Source organism: Brachycentrus maculatus, unplaced genomic scaffold (genome assembly GCF_059751285.1).
Source record: "Brachycentrus maculatus isolate JH-2025_06_01 unplaced genomic scaffold, ASM5975128v1 h1tg000049l, whole genome shotgun sequence".
NCBI lineage: Eukaryota > Metazoa > Arthropoda > Insecta > Trichoptera > Brachycentridae > Brachycentrus > Brachycentrus maculatus.
In genome coordinates, this window is record NW_028280803.1 from 2,349,414 (window position 1) to 2,371,497 (window position 22,084).

General features: G+C 32.5%; 1 protein-coding gene across 3 annotated transcripts; it reads right to left on the reverse strand.

The window, feature by feature from the left end:
- Positions 1–2,799: 2,799 nt before the first annotated feature.
- On the reverse strand, positions 2,800–19,283 carry LOC148312211 (proton channel OtopLc-like). Of its 3 annotated transcripts, XM_088277767.1 has the most exons (15): positions 19,216–19,283; positions 16,527–16,545; positions 12,910–13,008; positions 12,211–12,411; positions 11,444–11,558; positions 10,350–10,452; positions 10,174–10,266; positions 9,638–9,798; positions 8,518–8,674; positions 7,572–7,789; positions 6,922–7,054; positions 6,182–6,339; positions 5,973–6,087; positions 5,462–5,613; positions 2,800–3,424 (listed from the first exon to the last, which is right to left on the reverse strand). In XM_088277767.1, exons 3-15 carry the CDS (start codon positions 12,957–12,959, stop codon positions 3,110–3,112), a joined length of 1,971 nt encoding a protein of 656 aa, XP_088133893.1. In that variant the 5' UTR covers positions 12,960–13,008; positions 16,527–16,545; positions 19,216–19,283; the 3' UTR covers positions 2,800–3,109. The 3 variants fall into 3 exon arrangements, with proteins under 3 accessions (XP_088133893.1, XP_088133892.1, XP_088133891.1); XM_088277766.1 differs by lacking the exon at positions 19,216–19,283 and having other exon boundaries at positions 7,584–7,789; positions 16,527–16,637; XM_088277765.1 differs by lacking the exon at positions 19,216–19,283 and having other exon boundaries at positions 16,527–16,637.
- Positions 19,284–22,084: the final 2,801 nt, after the last annotated feature.

Here is a 22,084-nt window from a genome sequence, read left to right on the forward strand (position 1 = left end):
CTGCATAGTAATTTCGCGATTATTTGAACTCGTACTAGTATTATTGAAATGGTGGCTTTTAACCCTTTGGTAACCAGGACTTTTTATAAAATCACAACTTAGCACAACGCTGAAGGAATCCCTAACATACTGTCCACAATGTACCTGATACTTTTATAAATTATGACGTCGGATCCGGTATTTCTCGCTAGAGTACCGCAAGCCGATATATCTGATTTTGGTTATAAGGGATAACAACTCGCTTTCAAATTAGTGGATTTGCTCCTTTATGCATAACGTCAGGCAAAGTCAACAGCTGGTAAATTATAAAATTTGTAGCCCGTGAAATTTCCTTTTAAAAATAATTTTAAATATTTTTATTAAAAAAAAACTGTCTCCATAGTGTTATAGCACGCTTGGCTACTGGAGGTCCCAGGTTCGATTCCCAGGGTGGGGTCAAATAAATATAAGTGATTTTTCACTATAATATTTATTCAATATTACCCTCGACGGGTACCTGAAGCGGAGGGCTAATCGCCTTTCCTTCATGTGTTAACAACGATCAAGATAATATCAAATAAACGAATACTGCGTTTATGTCATGCAGTGCCCTATGTACCATCGGGTGCGGTTGAGGGATTAAAGAATATTTTTAAAACAGAAAATTAATTATTATCAGGTGAGTGAGGGTAGTGTGGTTTCTATGCTTTTTCTTTTCAATTTAAGCAGACTGAGCCACAGCAACGCGTGGCCGGTACAGCTAGTATTACATAAAATATATGTTTTGTGTCTACGTAATATGTAATTAAAAATATTTAGTTAAATTAATATTCAGGTATTGCAAAATACACTAAATTTATTTCGAGATATGTGCACAATATTTTCAACAAAACATGCATTTCACAATCAATATTTTATGCTGATAAATACTTTTGATAAATCAATCGACAATATTGATGATATTGAACATTATGTAAAAAATAATATTTTGCGATTTCAACAATTTTTTTACACTTACAAAATATCCATGGTATTTATAAGCACATTATAATTATATAGGTTGCCGTTGTGGATTTTAAATGACAATTTTATCCCCCCAGTAGACAAATAAAGCTCGAAAGAATTGCCTCTGAAAATGTCGCTAGGATTTTATTAGCTTTCTCGTAATGATATTCAAATAATATGGCGATAAAATAAATATTTGAAATAAAAAAAAGCTATAGAAAAAAAGCAAACTTTATTTATTAATGATCGCTTTAACTTTACCTTCCCGATGAAAGTTAATTAAGCCTAAACTCGAAGCTTTAATATATCAAAAGCTTCCGATATTTGTTGATCCACAGCGATACATCCTTCAATAATAATAATCTCTATGTGAAACGGATGCACTCAAACCAGCTCGCTCTTTTGATGGGCAACTGGGCGGCCAGTCTTTGTTCCATTCGGTGCCTTCTTTGTGGACACATTATTAACATACGAGAGGAGAAGGCTTTGATGGAATTGTCACCCTCAACTGGGCTGGGGTTGGCGAGGGATGGGGAGCGGTAGGGGGGAGGGTGAAGGCTACCGGGGAAGGATTATACCGTAAAAGTGTCCGGTTGGATAGTTTCAAAAATATTGCCTGCATTATTATGGTATAATTCGTAATGATATTTCCTTTGACAGAATAAAATTTTGGATGGATCAAATAAACATTTTTATAACCCTTTGGTTAACAGGACTTTTAAGGTTACTATCCCAGAAATACCACGATTTAAAGGTAAATAATTCAAGAGTAAAAGGTGTTCGATAATAATCTATAAACACTCTGCCAATGTTTTATCTTCGGGGCGACAAAAATATCAATTGGATTTTATTTAACTAAATACATTTGTGTGTTATAAATGTATGCAACGTTATAAAAAATCACTAACTAAATGATTAACAAGTAAATGCTGCTCCCTTAATGTCCACCTCCTTTTTACGCCGTACTCATAACACTGGAGATCAAACGACTCGCTGACATCCGGCGTTGAAAGAAATAGCGTAGGGTGAGTATTATTAACAAATAATATATTTTTTAGTTATGCAATAAATGTATTATATTTGTATAAATGTATTGTGTGTATATTGTTTTTTAACCTTGAGACGTAAAAAAAATCTATTTGAAGAATATCACAGCTTTACAAAACCTACTTTTCGCGGAAACAAAATCGGTTTAATGTACTTTTTGTTGTTGTTTCTCTTTAAGTATTTTTGTAAATTAAATTTTTATAATATTACAACTGATTGCAAGATGTAAATTATCAATAATTCTAAATTTCTATGTATAAGTTATTGAAAAACAAAACAATAGAATCGACAATTTTTCCACAATCCTGAAGGAATCCCCAACATACTGTCTAAAATGTATCTGATACTTTTATAAATCATGAGTCAGATCCGACGGATCCGATATTTCTTGTTAGAGTAACAAAAACCGATATATCAGATTTTGGTAACCAAAGGGTTAACCTATGTATGAGAATCGGGAATGGGATATTTATATTAATATGATATTTATATATCACCCCCCCCTATGTATATAACTATTTAATAAATATTTTACAGATTTTTAAAAATATTTGTATTATTGGATTTTAAAACCATGCTATTACTAACCACGAGCTTTCTCTTAAATTTTGTTAAAGCTTACTTCCAGTCACGATCTCATTTGAGCTGCTGTCGGTGCTTACACATTTCATCGAACACTTCATAACGGGGGTTGAAACGGGGAAAATAATAACATTACACGAAATTATCCAAAAAATGTTTTATAAATTTATTACACTCCGCGTGAAAGTCTACAATACGCAATATTTGGTGCTACAATGACGTAATTACACTAAAAAAAAAACAAGTTAAATATGTAAAAATGTGCGGAAAAACTATTTACATCGGAGAAACATCGACATAATTGATTTTGTGGTGAAATGCTGAGAGATGGCGCGAGTGACATTGTAGAATTGAGTAAAATGGCGCCATTTATGTTGCTACAACGTCTGAATTGCATCCCCTGTAATATTTCTAAAAGTGTAATTACGCCATTATTGGACCAAATGAGCGATATTTGTAAGTGTTTGTATTTACTTATGTTTAAATAATAATTTCTCTATTTGTACTCCGGCTTTATCTTGTAGCCACTCTTCCATATCTCGAACAGACAGATGGTCGAGTGGAACCGGTAGAAGATGGCCATCGGCATGGCCACGTGGGTGATGATGGTCCACGCCCAGACCCCGAAGAACTTGAGGTGCGTGGGCCGGAACTCGGCTCTGTTCTTCTCGAGGGTGTTGACGGTCCACATGGCCATGTTGGCTACTATCAGGAACGTGACGACCTGTCTCCCCGGCTTCCTGCGCGCCTGGTCCTCGGTCCTGCAGCGGCGCCACCAGGCGTCCAGGACGAAGATTGTCTGCACTAATGTCTGAAATTTAACAAGCATTCAATAATATCTACTGGGAAAGAGATAAAAAAGAACTACTAATATCGTCCGAGATTGCAATAAAAAAGAAATACTAGTTTATTCTGGGATTGTAATAAAAAATAAATATTAGTATATTCTGGGATTGTAATAAAAAATGAATAGTAATATACTGGGATTGTAATAAAGAAGAAATACTAATATATTCTAGGACTGAAATAAAAAAGAAATACAAGTACATTCTGGGATTGTAATAAAAAAGACATACTATCAAATGATACATACATACATATATACCCTCGTATTGATTAGCGAGTTCGGTTAATACCCTGGAAATTCCGGGTTACAATTCCAGGGGGATCAAAATAAATATGAGTAATTTTTCATATGTTTTTGTTTTATATTACCCTGGACTGGTAAATAAAGAGCGATTTGCTCTAATGTAATTAATGGTGCAGAAAACACAGTGCCCCATGCGCCACTGGGTGCAAATAAGGGTTAGAATAAGAAAAATGCATAATATACATATCGTAGGTAGAGTTGCCATATTTTCCCAAAATCCGGTTAATACATTTTTAATAAAATATATATTTTTTTTAAAATTCGTGTCCTATTTTTATTTTTATTTTCAAGAATATTTTTTTTTCAAATAATTGAAATATTTCAGTACTTTCATGTTCATCTGTTATCAGAATAATAAAGAGCTTTGAAAACTAGATTTTTGGTATCCCACAGTCAATAAAGGTGACACGACTGTCCCGACACGACGATCCGGGCGAATGGCAACCCTATCGTAGGTACAAGTAAATATTTATTGTGTACTTTGCGGTCTTACGAGATAAATTTCCAATTGTCACGGGGACAAACATGAATACAATGATGCTTCGTATAACGAACGCTGCGCACAACGAAATATCTGTTCGTCCATTACGCGACTCACACAACGAACCTCGCTTTATATAAAGCACTGTATCGTATGTCATCACACCGTTCAAATCACTGCAATCAAGGACATTCTGGTCAAATGGAGAAAGGTTCAGGAGTTTACCAACACTCACTGTCAAAGTTTAGCTGAGTCCAACAGGATCAACGATCTCTACAATGACACCCTTGCCTGCTATTTCCGGCAGCTTTTGAAGAAGACGGAGAAATAGATAACCTTGGAAAAGTTTCTCAACAAGCAAATGGTGGAACAAAAGGATTTGACCCTGCAAGCCTCGGTAGACTCTTCTAAATCTGAGTCTGACGAAAAAATCTGGAGTATTTTTTTTTATGTCATAACCATATTTTATACTATAGAACGATTTTTTTAAACATGTGTTGTTATGTGAAAACGCGTTTCACATAATGGACTTGCTCCTGGAAAGTATTAAGTACGTTATGCGAGGCATCACTGTATTTCATTCTCGAAAGGATATTTATTTTGTTGATGCAAGTGTTGCTGCAGAGATACCTATAAAAATGAAAAGCAAGAATGCACAAAACATCGGGATGTTTTATAAGGCATAAATCCCTCAAACCCCAGACGTTAAACTAGAAACGTTTTCAAACATGTTTTCCGAAGTAAATGGAAAGTGGAATCCCATACTTGAATGGAAAGGTGGAATTTTGTCTCAATCCTGTGGATTGGTCTGCAACGAAAAATGACACCTCCTTCACTACCCCGATCTATTTTGATAAACCCTCTTCACCTCACATGCCTATGTTCTCGTATAAACCGCAAAGATATTCGTGACGTGGGCGTCCTCTGGCGTTTGTTTCCTAGATCGTTCCATCTATTATCAGATGCAGGAAACCTTCCTATCTCAACACGTGACTGATCCATTTAGCGCGTCTCTTCAAGATAGTCGAGAGTAGGTGCCTCCTTTCTTCGATTAGTCGTAAGTACCTACTCGTTCGAGATGTGGTTTCTCCAGGATATCCCTAGCATTCTTCTATAGGTCCACATCTCGAACGCATTCAGCCTATTCTTATCTCTTTCAGATGAGTACCGACAAGCGTAAAGTAAAGTGGTTAAAGTATTATAAATGTTTTACTGACTTGAATCAATGATAGTAATTCTGCCACCAGTCCAGTGGCTCCTGAACCGTCTGGGTCTGTCAGGGTAAAGTAGCAGCCGATGATACTGAACATGCTGTATATGAAGACTCCTGTCTGGGCCATGACGAGGAGAGTAGTATCCAAGCCGAGACCTGCAGGATTACCGAGTCTGGTAGCATTATTTTTTCTCTTGAGATTTTTAAAGTATGCTGAATTGGATATTATCTTACATAAGGAATATTGTACAATACAATGCTCCGGAAAATATTTATTCTACTTTTCCTACCTTGTCAACTCAAACGTGATGAAGTCATTAAGAGGGCATCGAAAGGCTTGAAATGAGACACAGGTAGGTAGGTACTTCCAAATATTGGACAGAAAACACCCAGACTTATTCCCATATTCTTCTTTATTTATGTTAAGATGTCAAAATGTAAGACTAACTTCTTAATGGAGAAACCCAGATTTTTGAACAAGGATTTGGACACTCAAAATGTTGTGAAAAATATACCTGTTTTCTTTCTGTGATATTTGAGATCTCTCATTTGCAGCATTGCTACGACAACTCCAAACAAAGTGACAACGTACAAAACAAGCTCGCATATATTCACTTCAAATAAAGCCATCTGAAAGAGAAATGACAAATTGAGATTCGTGACAGTAACTTTGAATTGGTAGTAGATATAATTGGTCAGTAGCTGACAGAAATGGTCTCCTTACAGAGTTGAGAGATGGATCGCTGTTGAGGACGAAGAACATGATGAGTGAGATGATGGTCATCACGACAATAATGATTCCGGCAAAGAGTCCTCGGTGAGCTCGCGCGCAATCAACCGAGAAGTGATTTGAAGACCTGCGAGCTCGTGCTCCAGAAAAAACTGAAGAAAACATAATAATTACAAAACGATATAATCAATTTGCTAGGCATTTATACTTTAAACATAATATCTTGAAACTAGTTACATTGTTCATCTCCAAAAAAGAGTCTAAGCTCGTCTGCACGCAGAGGGACTAACACTCATTGTTTATTGTTTAAACTTATTTTTTAAATTCTTATTTTATTTGTTTAATATAGTTAGAAGAGTTTTTTTTTCAATTCAATTCAATTCATTTTCTAGACAATTCTACTTTACAATCTTAAAATTAATTACGCCGTTCTCTCCATTAATGGACTAAGCTCTTGTGCTTGGAGAAGGACTAACAATTATATTTTATTGTTTATGTTTATGGGTGATATAATTTATTTTTCTTGTTATTGCGGTTTTTGTGTTTTTCTTCGATTAATATGTATTTAATTCATTTAATTAATTTTTTACATCTGTAGGAAGGTTATTGAAGTATTAGGTTCCCAAAGATTTAAATTTATGAATAGTTTTTTTTTATGATTTTTTTGTGTTTTTTTTGTTCAAGACCCACAATAGAACAACTCTTTCATCTATGAATATGCCCTCTGTACTTACGAAACGTAAAGTGCTGGGCAAGTTTCTCATGAGTCATCGAGCCATCTCTCGATTTGTTGTGAAGATTATATTTTAATGACCCAGAAGGTACACTGTTTGGTTTCTTTGTCTTTTCTTCTTCTATTTTTTTACTCTATAAAAATACGACACGTTAATTTCCAATCGTTGATTTAGGTAAGTGAAATCAGTTTAGAGTAAGAACACCACTGTTGGACAGTCATTCAGTCGTTTAGTTATTCATTCAATGCTACAGCATAAAAAAATATAGTTTGTTCAAGTTTCAACACTTCTTGTTTTTATTTTAAGGGTTATTTTGCTATTGTGTGTCGAAATTAATATTTGCGACCTTTCAGCCACCATTGCGGAGACTGTTATTAGAGCGAAGTGTTAATAAAATTTTGAGATGTAAAAATTAGTCACATATTTTTAACACATTCCTCTGTTGATCTCCTGCAATGTTGGCTGAAATATCGGATATAAGAGTCATATTTTCAATTTAAAATGCTTTATTATATATTCACATGTTTCATTTACTTTACTGCCTATTTTCAACACAGCCCCCTGGGGTTAAGTAAATGAATAATTGCATAATTGACCGTTTTAATCTGTCCATCAATGGTTGTTTTACTTTAATTATAAGTGATAGATACTTCTCTCCATACAATATTTTTCCACATTTCGAACAAAATGACGGCACAAATGAGGGAGTACTCTATGGTGCAAGGGAAGAGAAACGGGGATGCATTCTGCACTAACGACCCCATAATGTTAGTTCTCTTGCATTTTAATATATCATGCAGGTTTATGCTTCTTCTTACAATATGATGTGTCACATTGACGACCGTGTCGTTAATCATCAGATTTTCAGCTTAAACAAATAAAAAAGAATGTGCTCAAATTCTCGTTTACAAATTCAGACATCTGAAAAAATGAGTAAATAAAAGTCTCGGTCATTACATGGGTTGGGACCTGACAATGACTGATTTAAGTGATCACTCATGGCCACAATGGTGAATGTTACACAGTGCATAAAGTGATCATTTAAACCATCCGATTACAGTGGGCTTTGTAATATCCAGACCTTTATATTTTCAAATTACCCATCTATGTATTTTGAAATATCACTTGAACTTTATTACGAAAAAAACTTATCAGTGGGGTGGGGTTAAGTCGGAATTTGTAAAAAAATATTTAAAATATAAAATTGTGAATTATATTTTGAAGCATTTTCTACTATGAAATATATGTAATTCGGAAAATAATCTCACATGCACTAATGATTTTAACCGTAAATATCACCTGTGAATTTGTTTTGAGAATTGTTTTATTATTTGAAACACATTTACAAAACTTCAAAATTCGAGTAATTTAGTTGTCAACCGAGGGCAGAACGGTGAATGACAATGTATAAAATGAACATTCAAACCATCTAATAACAGGTCGTGAGTTCCATATACAACCAGATCTCTATATTCTCATCTAAATGAAGAGGTGTTCATATGTGTCAAGATATTAATTAAATCTTGAGAAATAGGATAATTGGCTGAATACGAATAATCTTGTCATCAATTTGTTTTATATTTTTATAAGACTTACCTAAAGGTGAAGTTCCGGTAAGTAGTCCATGTTGTAGATGGACTATCTCGTGTTTGGTTTCTTCCACCAAAACGTAAAGCCATTCGCACACATTCGTGGCTATCATGTGCATCATACCGAACCTAGCAGCCACCTTGTAACGATTCATCTCTATTTCCTAATGAAAATGTCATTATTAGATATCTCAACACATTTGTGAATACAAAAATACAATTTCCATATGTCTAGAACGGATACATAGACTCGTGAATTCTTCATAGCAATTGGAATTATTGCCCCTCTCAGAGTAATATCTCTAGAGACTTTATAATAACTCGACGGTGAACAGCATTGTACATACATGACAATTTTTATTTCCTTAGTTTGATGCCAAAATGAAATATTCACGACTTCGACATGCTCGTATAGTCAACGTTTTGAATGCATAGGTACTATACATGATTTTGTATTTCATGTTTTAAAAAAATGGCTTAGACACAAAAGTTCTCGACAAATAGTAGTTCCGTTTGAGGTATGAAAGCCATTTTTAAGAGACTCGATACATACAACTTCCAAAAATAAAGCTAATACGAATGTTCAGTAATGGACAACACGGCGATCGTTACACGAGTGAATAAATTGATCACTTAAGCTATTCGATGACCGGTCGTTAGCTGTGTCAATGCCCAAATATTTATATTTTTTTTTGTCATTTAAAATATAAAATAGATTTTCATTACCATTATTTCAAATTGCCTCTCATTTTAGAAAATAAAGACGTCATATTATAAATATCCTCGTGCAAAAAATTAAAGTCAATTGCCTTATGTTTTTTTCATTGTAAACATATTTGTAGATTGAAATTGCCATAATAGGTCATCGCTTGGATTCCCTGCGTCACGGACACAGTTTATGTACAATACATTTTTGAAACATATATTTTTTTGTTGTTTCTATCTACATCTATTCTCCATTTATTTACCTTTTTAGACAATATATCGTTATTAAATTAATGTATATAATATACAAATATTAAATCAATCATTGTTTGAAATTGAAAAAATATAAAATATTTGCTGTAAAAAGTAGTTTCTTTGAAGTTATATTATTAGTAATGTGTTTTATTAGGAAAATAACTTACTTTGCTGTTTAAGAAAATAAATTGCATCTGAACTATAGCCAGGACCATTCTAGCAGCAGGAGTGAGGGCGACCAGGAGTTTGTGGCAGTGAGAATCCTTTTTCAATTCAAAGTACTGCCCGAATTCCAGACCGGAGTACACCATCGATCCAATACCGAAAGCTAAAACTCACGTTACACTTATCAGTTTCAAAGAAAATCATTTGTTGTTGTTTAAATAGGATTTAATTCTTTCATTAATTGATTCGGAAGTCACTTTGTGGCAAAATCCATCCATTTTTAATTTTAGTTTTATATTGGAAATATATCATTATATATTACATTGGATATTTTTACCTAAAATGATTCACTATAAAATTAAATGCTTAAATTTTATATGAAACCAAATATGTAATTACAGAAATTTTCGTTCATGTTTTTCAGAAATGAAATCAACCTTCATGCAAAAAGGTACAAATTGTAAAAAAAACAGCGATAGGCTAAGTAAATGAGATCATACTTGCATATAATATTAATGTTGTCATTATTAAAGCATACCTATAGCACCGAGTCGCAGATAGAAACTCCCATATCTAACTATGGGTCTAACTTCCTTCTTGGAGTTGAATTGGCCGGGCTTATCTTTAGTATCTGAAACATAACCAGTACTTAAATGCAAACAGACAGGACGGTTTCAGTTTGCGATCCGATGCAATATTCTGAGCAAAACTTACTTGTAGTATTTAATAATGAAAATAATGCCTTTTCACGTATCAATGTGGCGTACATGAATATGACAAACAGCACACTCATAGAGTACAGGTACAGATAAAAGGCCTGAAATTATTCAAACAAATCGAGTCAATAAAGAATAACTTTTACCTTTGTAAATATATTTTTTTTATTTTTAGAAATATTAGTAAATAACCACTACCGATATTTGTATATCTATCGGGTTTGAGACGTACCCGTCTCTTTGTCAGGACAATCATTACAATTACTTTTGACTATATTTAACTTATTTAGTATTTTTATCTACTTACACCACATTTACTTTACTATTTTTATTTGCATTGTAAAAACTTAAGCCTATTTTGCATTGTAAATCGATTCCCAGGGGGGTCAAATAAATATAAGTGATTTTTTCACTGTAATATTTATTCAATATTACCCTGGACTGGTACCTGAAGCGGAGGGCTGATCACCTTTCCTTCATGTGTAAACGATCAAGATAACTCTGCGTTTATATGAAGCAGTGCCCTATGCACCATTGGGGTGCGGATAAGGGTTTTATTATTATTATTATTAAAACTTTGTTTTTTAGACACTCGTACTATTTAAACATTGTTTTTTTCATACTTGTACTACTTTTACTTTGTTTTACGCTACGTTTACCTTATATTTTTCACTAAACTAATTTACTACTGCTTCGTTATCTTTAGTTATTTACCAATATTTTACAATACAATACAACGTTACAACTGTTAACTATTTTTATACATTTATCCTGTAAGCTCTTATATTGTAAGTATACCGTAACCAAAATAAAACCCTATTTTTATGAATCAAAATAGAGAAAAAACTACATTCTTGATAAATAAATAATTATCTTTATTTTTGGTCTCACTTTGTTGAATTTATTATTTCCGTAATGTCTAAGGTTTTTTTTAATAAATAAAAAATGATTTCATCTCTTCCATGAACTGAATGTATGAAATTTCATGATTTAATTTTATAAAACTGTGAATAGGTGCTCTCGCTTTAGAAAAATGATGAGATTTGTATGGATTCTCAGACATGGTATTATAATAAAACGCGCTGAACTTACCTGATAGAAACTTGTGGGGATTTTCAAAGATATAATTTCTGTGACAGGAAATGCAATTCCTAGAACAACTATCAATTTAGCGTACAGAGCTGATAGTGCAATCGTTAATGCATCACTAGAACGAAAAAAAAACTTTAATTCATTAACCAAGTCTTTGAGGTAATATCCGAATATTTTAATTTAATTTTAATTTGTTAAATACCACGATTTATAAAATCTATTATAAAATCTATTATTTCGATGTATTTAACACCATTATCAAATACCGATAATGATGTTGAATGCATCGAAACACGTGTCACAATAAATTTTTCAGGTACTGTCGAGGCACTGTTTAGAGCTGCCCAAGACAAGAATAGTTACACTCAGGTCGACGTCAGGAGAACCTGACATGACACTAATTTTTAATTTTTAATTTAATTTTTATCAACATAAATTGTATACATTTATTTAAATCACAATTTTAAACATATTTAAGACAATTTGTTTGCAGAGACCCCACCAACAACCCACCTTGTGTGTCTTGTCGGCGGAGTTCTTTTTGAATACATTTTTATTGTTTTTAACGATTTTAACCTAATATATATACACACAAAAAAGAGAGAAAAATTAAGAATATAAACATTTTACAATTTTCATAAAATTTACTCTTGATCATTCACCCATTCCTTAATTTTGCCTTTGTTCCATATTTTATTTTGACCTCTAACATCATAATAGAAGAATAATTTTTGACATTTTTCCTTTTTGTCTCTTTATGTACTAACTTTCCAAGTTTTCTGTTTCCTTGTAGTCTCTTCAGTTCTCTCTCACTCAACTCTTCTTTTCCTTCGCCCCTTTCCCCATTTTCATCGGCTTTTCCGAGGAGTTCCATGACCAGCCGTTTTTGATTCATGACAGTATGTGCAGCAGTCAGAGCTAGAGTTTGAGATGGACGTCTTAGAGCTGCTATGATCGCCGAAGGTCTCCTGAAATGCAATCAAATTAATATCTTAAAAAATTAAAAACGGTAGCGATATTAAATACATAATTGTCTGACAACAATCAGATATTTTAGTATTTTTTTAGTTATCTAGGTGTAACTTCTCGCCGAGATTTTTGTTGATCGGTTACAAGGCGTGTCTCTTCGTCAGGACAATCCTTGAGTCAGCATACAAACAGCACTATATACCACTACTACAACACTATTTATATAAAATCGGAGCCAGGACCTAGCTAGACATGTCCCTTCGTATAATGACATATTCAGTATTTGTGATATTTTAAATATTTATATAAGTATTTACTAATATTTAAATGTTACTAATTTTCGGTGAGCAATTTTAAACTTTAATTACTATACTACATTTTGTTAATATGTTTTGGTTAAAGGCTGTTTTCTAAGAATTCTATTGAAGCAAAATGTTCACTGCCAAATACTTTTTAGTTTGGAAAGGACTAGGATCTGCTATTTATATTGTTTCCACCTTGAGTTGGCATGCCTGTGTCCTTCCATCTCGAGAGAGTCTCCTGTCATCCTTCTGGAGGGAGGACACGACGACTGACGTGGTTCTTCTTTTATTTCACTAAAATCAGTTTGGTCAGATAAACATACAAAAAAAAATACTTTTAAAAAACATGCTGTAGCAGCATGTAGAAATATTGTTTAAACTTACACAAAATCAATTTAATAATTCATTAAGTATTCATTATGTCAATCTTAATTAAGACCAAGAAATCATTATTAATACAAAAACGGTTATTTTTCGTAAGCCTATGTCCACTGCTAAATTATTTATTTATTTGTTTGAAAGGACCTCCTCTTCGTTCATTTATTTATTGTATTTTTAGAAAAGTAACCTTAATAATTTTTAAAAATATTGGAAACTAACATTTTAAAGAGATACCGATATTTGATGAGATTTCTCTTTAATTTTCTTGAATGTTGCTGTCATTAACTTTATTTCGATAAAGCGATTCGTCAAGACTGATAAATCATTTCATTTGTTTTTTTAGAGGGAATCTTAAATCGGTCTAGTCATTAATTACTTGAGAATGAAGAGTATCAAACATGTGTGTGTATCTATTTATTTTAGAATTCCAAACGAATCTAGATTTTTGTATGGAATATTTACAGTCCGTGACTCCCGAATAAGGCATACGAACAAGGTGTACCATTTACTTTTATTGTTCTAACGAATCTGCAAACATTGTAATGAGATTATTCACGACCTATTGATAGTGCCATGGTATAATATCGTGATGGAAGTGTACATCACTTTAAATCACGGAAATTGAAATGAAATTCGTGTGTACGTATTTACACAATTAAAACAAGTATTTGAATTAAGTCAATATTGGACCTTCATGCATAGTTTATTTATTTTATTTATTCATTTGGTTTATTTCATTATCCGTATATGTTAATGCATGGTCAAATCTTTGTACAGATACTGCATTAAACCATGAAGAGATATATTTTACAAAAGTCTACAAATTTTGATATGTTTAAAAATATTGTAAATTGAATCATTTGCGAATCAAACCAAGGACCTAATAAATGAATTAATAATTCTTTAATGAATTAACATACATCTAAGAGTAAAGTGAAGATAATAGTGCCAATTAAAAAAAAGTATGAAAATTATTCCCAACATTTTAAGTATGTTCAAATACTTTTTCACAAATCTGGGTTTCACATTTTTTTTACATTTTTGGCATCTCAACAATAATGAAGAAGAATATAGAATACCGGATACTTGGAGGCCTTATGACCTGTCTTAGGTCGGTTAAGTGATCACTGTCAGATCAGGTGTTAAATAATAATTTTAAGAAATTAATTTCGTTTCGTTTACTTAGTTATATATACATTATTTTATTGATATTTACAAAGTAATTTCATGAATTTTAAGAAGAATTTTATCTACATTAGGGAAAACATTTGGTGATTTTTTCTTAAAAAACCAGATGATTGGTAGATGGTTTGTTTTTACAATAAAGTGTAGATGGGTTGTTGAAGTTTTTAAAGTAGTTAAAATGTTTTTATTTATTGGTTTGGCAGTCACTTTATGGTAAAACCTATCCATTTTCAATTTAAGTTTTACTTAGTACTACAACTACCATCACGCCGGGGTAGGCAGAAATAATGGAACGCTACACTCTTCTGTCCTGACATACGCTCCTCGCCTCCTTCACATCCATACATCTAGTCATACATGCCCTCCGATTACGCAGACTTTTGACGTCACCAGATTTTAGGTTCTGATCGATCTGATCGTGCCAAGTCTTTTCGGTTGTCCTATATATTCGCCACATATATTTTCTTAGTCATTATCTCGTTATCCATTAGCTCCACATGTCCATACCACCGTAAAGAACTCAATATTTTCAATTACTCTCCTTGTTCAGCCTTCCATTCCTTCTCTTCGTTTTTTCTTCGTTTTTAATTCTGTCATACAATGATTTTCCACACATTCGTCTGAGGGAGCGGATTTCAAAAGCGTTTACTCTGCTTCCTTTGCCAGTTCCATGTTTTGAAAATAATGCGGAATGCATCGAAACACGTGTCACAGTAGATATTAAGAAATAGTGGTATTTACTAAGTAAAACATTAATTAAAAATAGTTAAAATGTCTTATTGAAACTATTGAATGCATTTTGTCAATATCAGTGTTGAAAATTTAAAAAATGGGCTAAGCTGGCAGTGGAAGTCGTAAATTGACGTGTCTTATTGTCGGGGTTCTGACTTCGTTTAGTATTTTATTTATTTTAATTTTATTATTTCTACCCGCACAAACGTGCTGTCAAGGAGCGAACGGGTTGGAGGAGACACGTTTATTTCAGACATAAACAATGTGTAATAAGTTTCTCCAGTCATCTCTAAAGTCCCTTTAATTTCAAGTTGCAACAAGTAACTTTATTCGTCTGCTTTCAGAAGGAGATTTCGTATCATTTAATTAAAGTTTTCCAGCCACATTATTAATACTTGCAAAAGCACATACTCTCCTGCAGGTGAGACGGAACCAGAGATCCTAGCCTGAGACAATGTGCTACAAATGCGAGCATTCATTTTCGTAATTATTTTGCCATTTTAAAATATTTCTTGTTATATTATTAATATTAATTTATTCTTTGCCATCTTTTTTACAAACAGTAACATTGGAAAGTTTTTCTTATTGATATCTCAAAATATATGAAGACAAATCGCTCACTCCTTTCAACAACGTCATATATAAAAAAAACCATGATTTTTCAGAAGATCGTTTTTAAAGTTTAAAAAATAATACAATGTATTAAAAATAAATGTCAAGCCACTTATTGAGCTTTTTACTGTGCAATAAATCTTTTTAGGTAAAACCTGAAGGTTTTTTCTCCAGTTGAAAAATATTTAGTAAATTTAAAAAATAAATTAAACAATACCTTTTCTTCAAAATGCAAAAACAAACACTTTCTGCCCTGTAGCGGGTAAATGTAATATTAAGTTGAAAATATGCCGCTTTTGTTGGGATAAAGTTCATTTTCTGGGCATTCCGAAAAAATACACAACTGAAAATTGACGAATTTTTATATATGACGTCGTTGAAAGGAGTGAGCGAAATGCGGAATATATTGTATAACAAAAGCATTGTTTTTTTTGTATGGTAATATAACACCCTCTTTTCTAAATACGACTTAAAAACTCTGCGATAGTCAAGTCGTGAAGTAGAGTTTTTAAGCGGTTTTACGCAAGGTGAACGATGAATGATAAGGAGAGTGTTAAGAATACTGAAGTCCAGGTATATACAGGGCTTACGATTTGTCACAGGCAAGTGATCACTTTAAACACGTGTAATATTAACTATTCTACCCATAATTGACAACCACACTACTCAAATGTTTATATGTAATAGTATAAAGAATGTAAATAAATATTTAAATATAATATGTATATAAAAGTATTTATTTATATTCTTGTGTAATATTAACAAAATATAATGTACTGAAATAAAAAACTTAACAAGAACATTTATTTACCAAACAATTAATTATTAAATTATTATTATCTTGTTTTAATAATAAATAAAATAAATGTGAAAAGAAATAAGTATGTGAAATTTTTTCTTACCCGATTGATTCTTCTTCCACTGTATCCATGTTAATTCATTATAAAACAAGACTCAATTAATTTAAAAAATCGATTAATGTAATTCAGATAATATGTACTCGTATTTTTATACTCTAAACACAGTTTAAAAATATTTTAAATATATATACATATATATGTATAGCGTAATCAATTTATAAATACGGAATTATCTTTGAAATAGTACATGTATTGTTATTTTAATTGAAATATCACAATTTCATGTTTTTGAAAGATGTTTTTTAATAACTTCAGTACTTTTATTACTTCAGTTTTGTACTTAAAATTATTCGAAAATAATATTTCATATTTTTTTGTTAAAAACAGCTTGTTGTTTGTTTGAGTTATCAAGTAGGAATTTACTTGAACGGGTTACAAAAAAAAACACTAAGATATTAGCCACGAAAATTTTACGGAATTCATTTACTTACTTAATAAAAAAAAACAATTTTAGAAATATTTCAAACTCGACCATTATTTACATGCAAATCGTGTATAAGCAACTACATCAGATAGATACGGTGTCACTCAAACGTCATTAATCAAGGAAAGGTGATTTTCATATGTAGTAGTTTCGTCAATTTTCTAAATTTTTAGTGTAAGCATTGCATGCGCTTGACATTTTCAGAGGGTAAACAAAAATCCTGATAAAATGCATTTTGCAATTTAACTGAATCTTGTAGTCAGTTGTCGAAGTTGTAGAGTTTTTTGGGAATTCTGCTTATTGTGGTCAGGAAATTCGCAACGAAACTGGATGCGTTTCTACTGACTTTGAGTACACGCCGCACAGAGTACAGCGATGGTAATTTACCATGAATATTATGGTTCTACATGGATGTGAGTTGGGTACAAGGGGTGAGTTTAATTATTATTGATGTACTTTTTGTTAAAAAATCAAACGTTTAAGAGGAACACTGAATACCTCAAATGCATATTTTTACTTGATTTTTGTTTAGTGATATCGTAATATTCATTTTTATACTATGACATATTATAATAAACGTCTCCGTGGTGTAAAGTAAATATATTAAACGCCTCCGTGTAAGCACGGTAGCTTAACACACTAATAATTAGCATGCTAAGCTACCGTGTCCAGGTTTGATTCCCAAAGGGGGGGGGGTTAAACAATAAATTTTAATGATTTTAACTCTAATGTATATTTTATATCACCCTGGACCGTGAAGCGTAGGAGGATAAAACTGCGTCGTATCTTGATCGTTACTTACATGACGACAAGGTGATGGTGCATAGGGCACTACGATGCAGTTCCCTTTGCACCATTAGGTGCGGATAAGGGTAAGAAGAAGAATAATATTTATTCGTTTATTAATAAATATTGTATAATTGTAAGTCACCGCTAACGACTGACCTCGTGAATTGGCGATGAATAAATTGATATGATAAAAATAATGCAAAGCAGTCACCCTTTCTCCCGATGCGACCCCCGAGCAGCTTACCCCTTCGCGACACTACTACCCGCTACCCGCCACCCGCTACCTGCCACCCAACTGTGTGTTCCCGACAAAGTTTTTGAATTAGACGCTAAAAACTTTTCTCATCCCAAGATTACCATCAAGTGTTTACTATAAAATTATAAATACATTTTTTTAAGTTTCCCGGCAATTTCATTTATATCTGTGTTTCCGAAAACTTTTACGACCGAAGGATAATGAAATTTTGCATTCGGATTTGCTGCTTTTATTGTCGCATGAAAAATATGCGCATGCTTTATTGCTAAATAAAATTATTTTATTATAATCTTATAAATTAATTCTTTGTGTATACTGAATACTTAAAATGTGTATTTTTTCGCGTAACAAAATTTCTTCCAGTATCTTATAAATAAGGTAATTGATAATTAAAATGTGTTTTTTTTTGTAACCATCTGTACATGCCATGTATTTGGCCATCCATTTCTGTGGCTCAGTCTAGTTAAAACGAAACGAAAAAAAGAGTAATCGCAAGCATCTAATAAGTTTAATTTCACAATGTTTGTAGGTAAACAATATTTTTTGTCTGTTAAGAAGCACGTTGTTCGACATGAGAGATATTTAGTATTGTGTGTGTGATACATTAAAAAGATCTCGCTCCCAATCATGGTAAAAACACTGTTAAAAAAAACACATTTTAATCTGTCATTGTTACAGTAAAACCTCAATATAACGGACATCTATGAAAACGAACTTCGGATATTACGGACAAAAATCTGGTAAAATGTTAAAGACGAGTGTCCGAAGTTAATAATGGAATTTTTTGTGTTTTGTAATGTTTATTTATATCTAAATACGGTGTTCATATTTTCAAAAAAAAACTTTTGGATTTATTTAAACCTATTTTCATATAACAGACTTTTAGCATTAAAGGACTTCCCATCCCCAAATTGGTACTCTATATCGAGGTTTTACTTTACTTAAAAACTTCTGTCATAAGTAGATAAAAAGCGCGGATTCGAATTTGAACGTCACAAAATAAATTCAAAGCAATCACCCACACAATATATATATATATATATATATATATATATATATATATATATATATATATATATATATATATATATATATATATATATACATATATATATATATATATATATATATATATATATATATATATATATAGATATATATATATATATATATATATATTTATATATATAATGTATTTTTACGATTATTTATGAGCACATGATGTATCTTTTAGTATTTACTGAAACGCTTCGCTTCACTAGCACTTTACACAAAACCTTTCAAAGAACAGAATACAAATCACCGATTGTGTGTATGAAGTTATTGCAATCACGTGAAAATACGGATGCCATTATATACAGTGATAATAGTCATCTCATGATATGGGAACAAACGGGTAGCCCATATCGGTGACGCAGCCGCTGTAGGGTGCTGAATTGTTTCTACATGTGTCTAAACACCATTGCAAATTGTGTTTGCAGCCACTTGGATACAGAAATGAATAACCAAATACAATTATTTCATTTGCCCATACATACTTTTTAAATTATATATTATTATGCAAAGGAAGACCTAGGAAAACTTTGCATGATAGTATTTCGAATACTTAAAAGTGGTCGGGTTAGAAATTGGAATAATCGGCGGGTATGCATCAGGAGATGCGTGAATGTGGAAAAGGTTTGTTTGCAAAGACAGATTGGTGTTGCATTCAATCCCGTTCTCATGAAAAATTATAAACTTCTCAGGTATGATATAAAATAGCTTTAAAATAAACAATTAGACATATCCAGGAAAAAGAAAATCAACACATATATTAAAAGTACGTATATGTATAATAATACAAAAATTACGAGAGTGTCTTTGCTAACGTTATTGAATGACACCACTTCGGCAGACTATTGACTTTTTGAATCATGATAATTGATATTTATTAGAACACGAGAAGCCTTCAAGATTTCAAGCCTTCAGTCTTTGGAAAACTTTTGGGAGGGGGTTGTGAGTGAGGTGTGTATGTGTGTGTGTACTTACAACTACTGCTAAAAAATATCAATTTTCGTACAGTGTTAATATGTTTCGAAAACGTAATGTAAGGTTTTTACAAAACAATATTTCATATAACTATATGCGACTGTTTATGATACAAACATATTTATAAATTCGAAAGGGTGAAAAGTAATTAACTATTTTTCGTTTCTCAGATTTTTTCGGAAAGGATGTCCCCGAATATGAATGTGGGGACAGATTTAACGAATATTTTCAAAATTTTGTAGATATAAATTATTCCGGATGCTGATTTTTCTGGACATAATTTTTGCGGATAATGTTTTTTTTATTATTAATTAAGTTGTACATTGATCACATTCGAAATGTTTTTAATTAAAACTAATTTTAGAAATTGTAAAAATTCGACATCTTCATCATTATAATAGAGTTCAATATAACTTTTTGTCAGTGTGTAAATACAGAAAACTAAAATATTACTTAAATAAACTTCCTTCGACAATTGATGCATATTAACTGCAAGGATTAATATAATAGATATTGTGTAATAAAAAAAGAGTTTTTTTTTTAATGTATCAACAGAGCTTTCTTAATTTTATTGATAATGATTATCTAAGTATTTCATTCATTCCCTTTTCACCATTTGAACGTCTATCATACATCGTTTTGTCACACGTTCATTTGAGAGAACATATTTCAACTGCATTCAGTCTATTTCGTCCTTCTTTTGCCAATTCCATGCTTCACTTCCATTCATTAGAGTTGGTCCCAGTTGTGCATAGCCAGTTTAGCTTTTTTTTTTTGAGGTCAAGGGATCTTGCATCCCTTATGTAACTGCGACCATATTAGGTCTATTGTGACCTCTCTCTATATTACAGTTCACTGCTAAAACCTACGTGAGTCATGTAACTCACGACCTGTCTTGGTGGTAGGAGCTTCACCTTCTCGGAGTCCAGTAGAGGTCCTCCAAGGATGTGACTTCGATTACGAGCGAGTGGGTCACAGTTATAGAGAATATAGATAGGTGTTTCACTATCCTTCATCGCGGATTCCTTAACACATCAGGAAAACTTCTTTTTAGTTGCCAGTTTAGCTTGCGTCGATAGGTATTTATTTGCTTAAACTGATTTAGTGCACCATTCACTCTCCTTTCTATATCATTAGCCATCCCGTCGTTGGAAAACATATTATACTTCCTATATATCCGCCTCCGTAGTGTAATGGTCAGCACGCTCGGCTACCGTTCTGGAGGTCCTGGGTTCGATTCCCAGGGGGGGTAAAATAAATATGAGTGATTTTTTCACTGTAATATTTATTTAATATTACCCTGGACTGGTACCTGAAGCGGAGGGCTGATCACCCTTCCTTCATGTGTAAACGATCAAGATAACACTGCATTTATATGAAGCAGTGCCCTATGCACCATTTGGTGCGGATAAGGGTTTTTATTATTATTTTATTAAATATACGAAATCAATTACCGGTTCCAATATTAATATTAGTTATTCGTATATGTGACTGATGCTGTAAAATATTCAATATCATTAATATTTAGGGGATTACTGAAATCTAAATAGAAATTTTTCGATTAGAAACTCGACGAATTTCAGTATATTTATGTATTTCCTAGTTAATACTCAACTAACGCAAACATTATTGAATAGAATATATGTATTTTGGTATAATCGGATCATATTGGTATGTAAAATGAGCGATTTTACGGAAAACGTTTCAGAATTGTTGTTGTTGTTTATCGGGTTAGCGCATATCTATTGACGGAAAATTTTAACCGAGTATTGGATATTTGATAATGCGCCCCATGATCTAATTAAGTTCGGTATTCTAGTACGTAAAGTGCTTCCACCCACCCTCCGCCCAACGCTAGTTCCACCAGCCCAAACTGTTTTCTCTTCCGCACGAATAGCGACTGAAAACGCCGGAAAAACAAATTGGTACGTACACAAATCACACAACGAATGGCGCTTCTGTCCACAAATGTTATACATGTACAGTGTGCGTTCTCTCTTAACAGCTGGGCGCCTGGTATTATACGCGGTTGTATTGCATTAT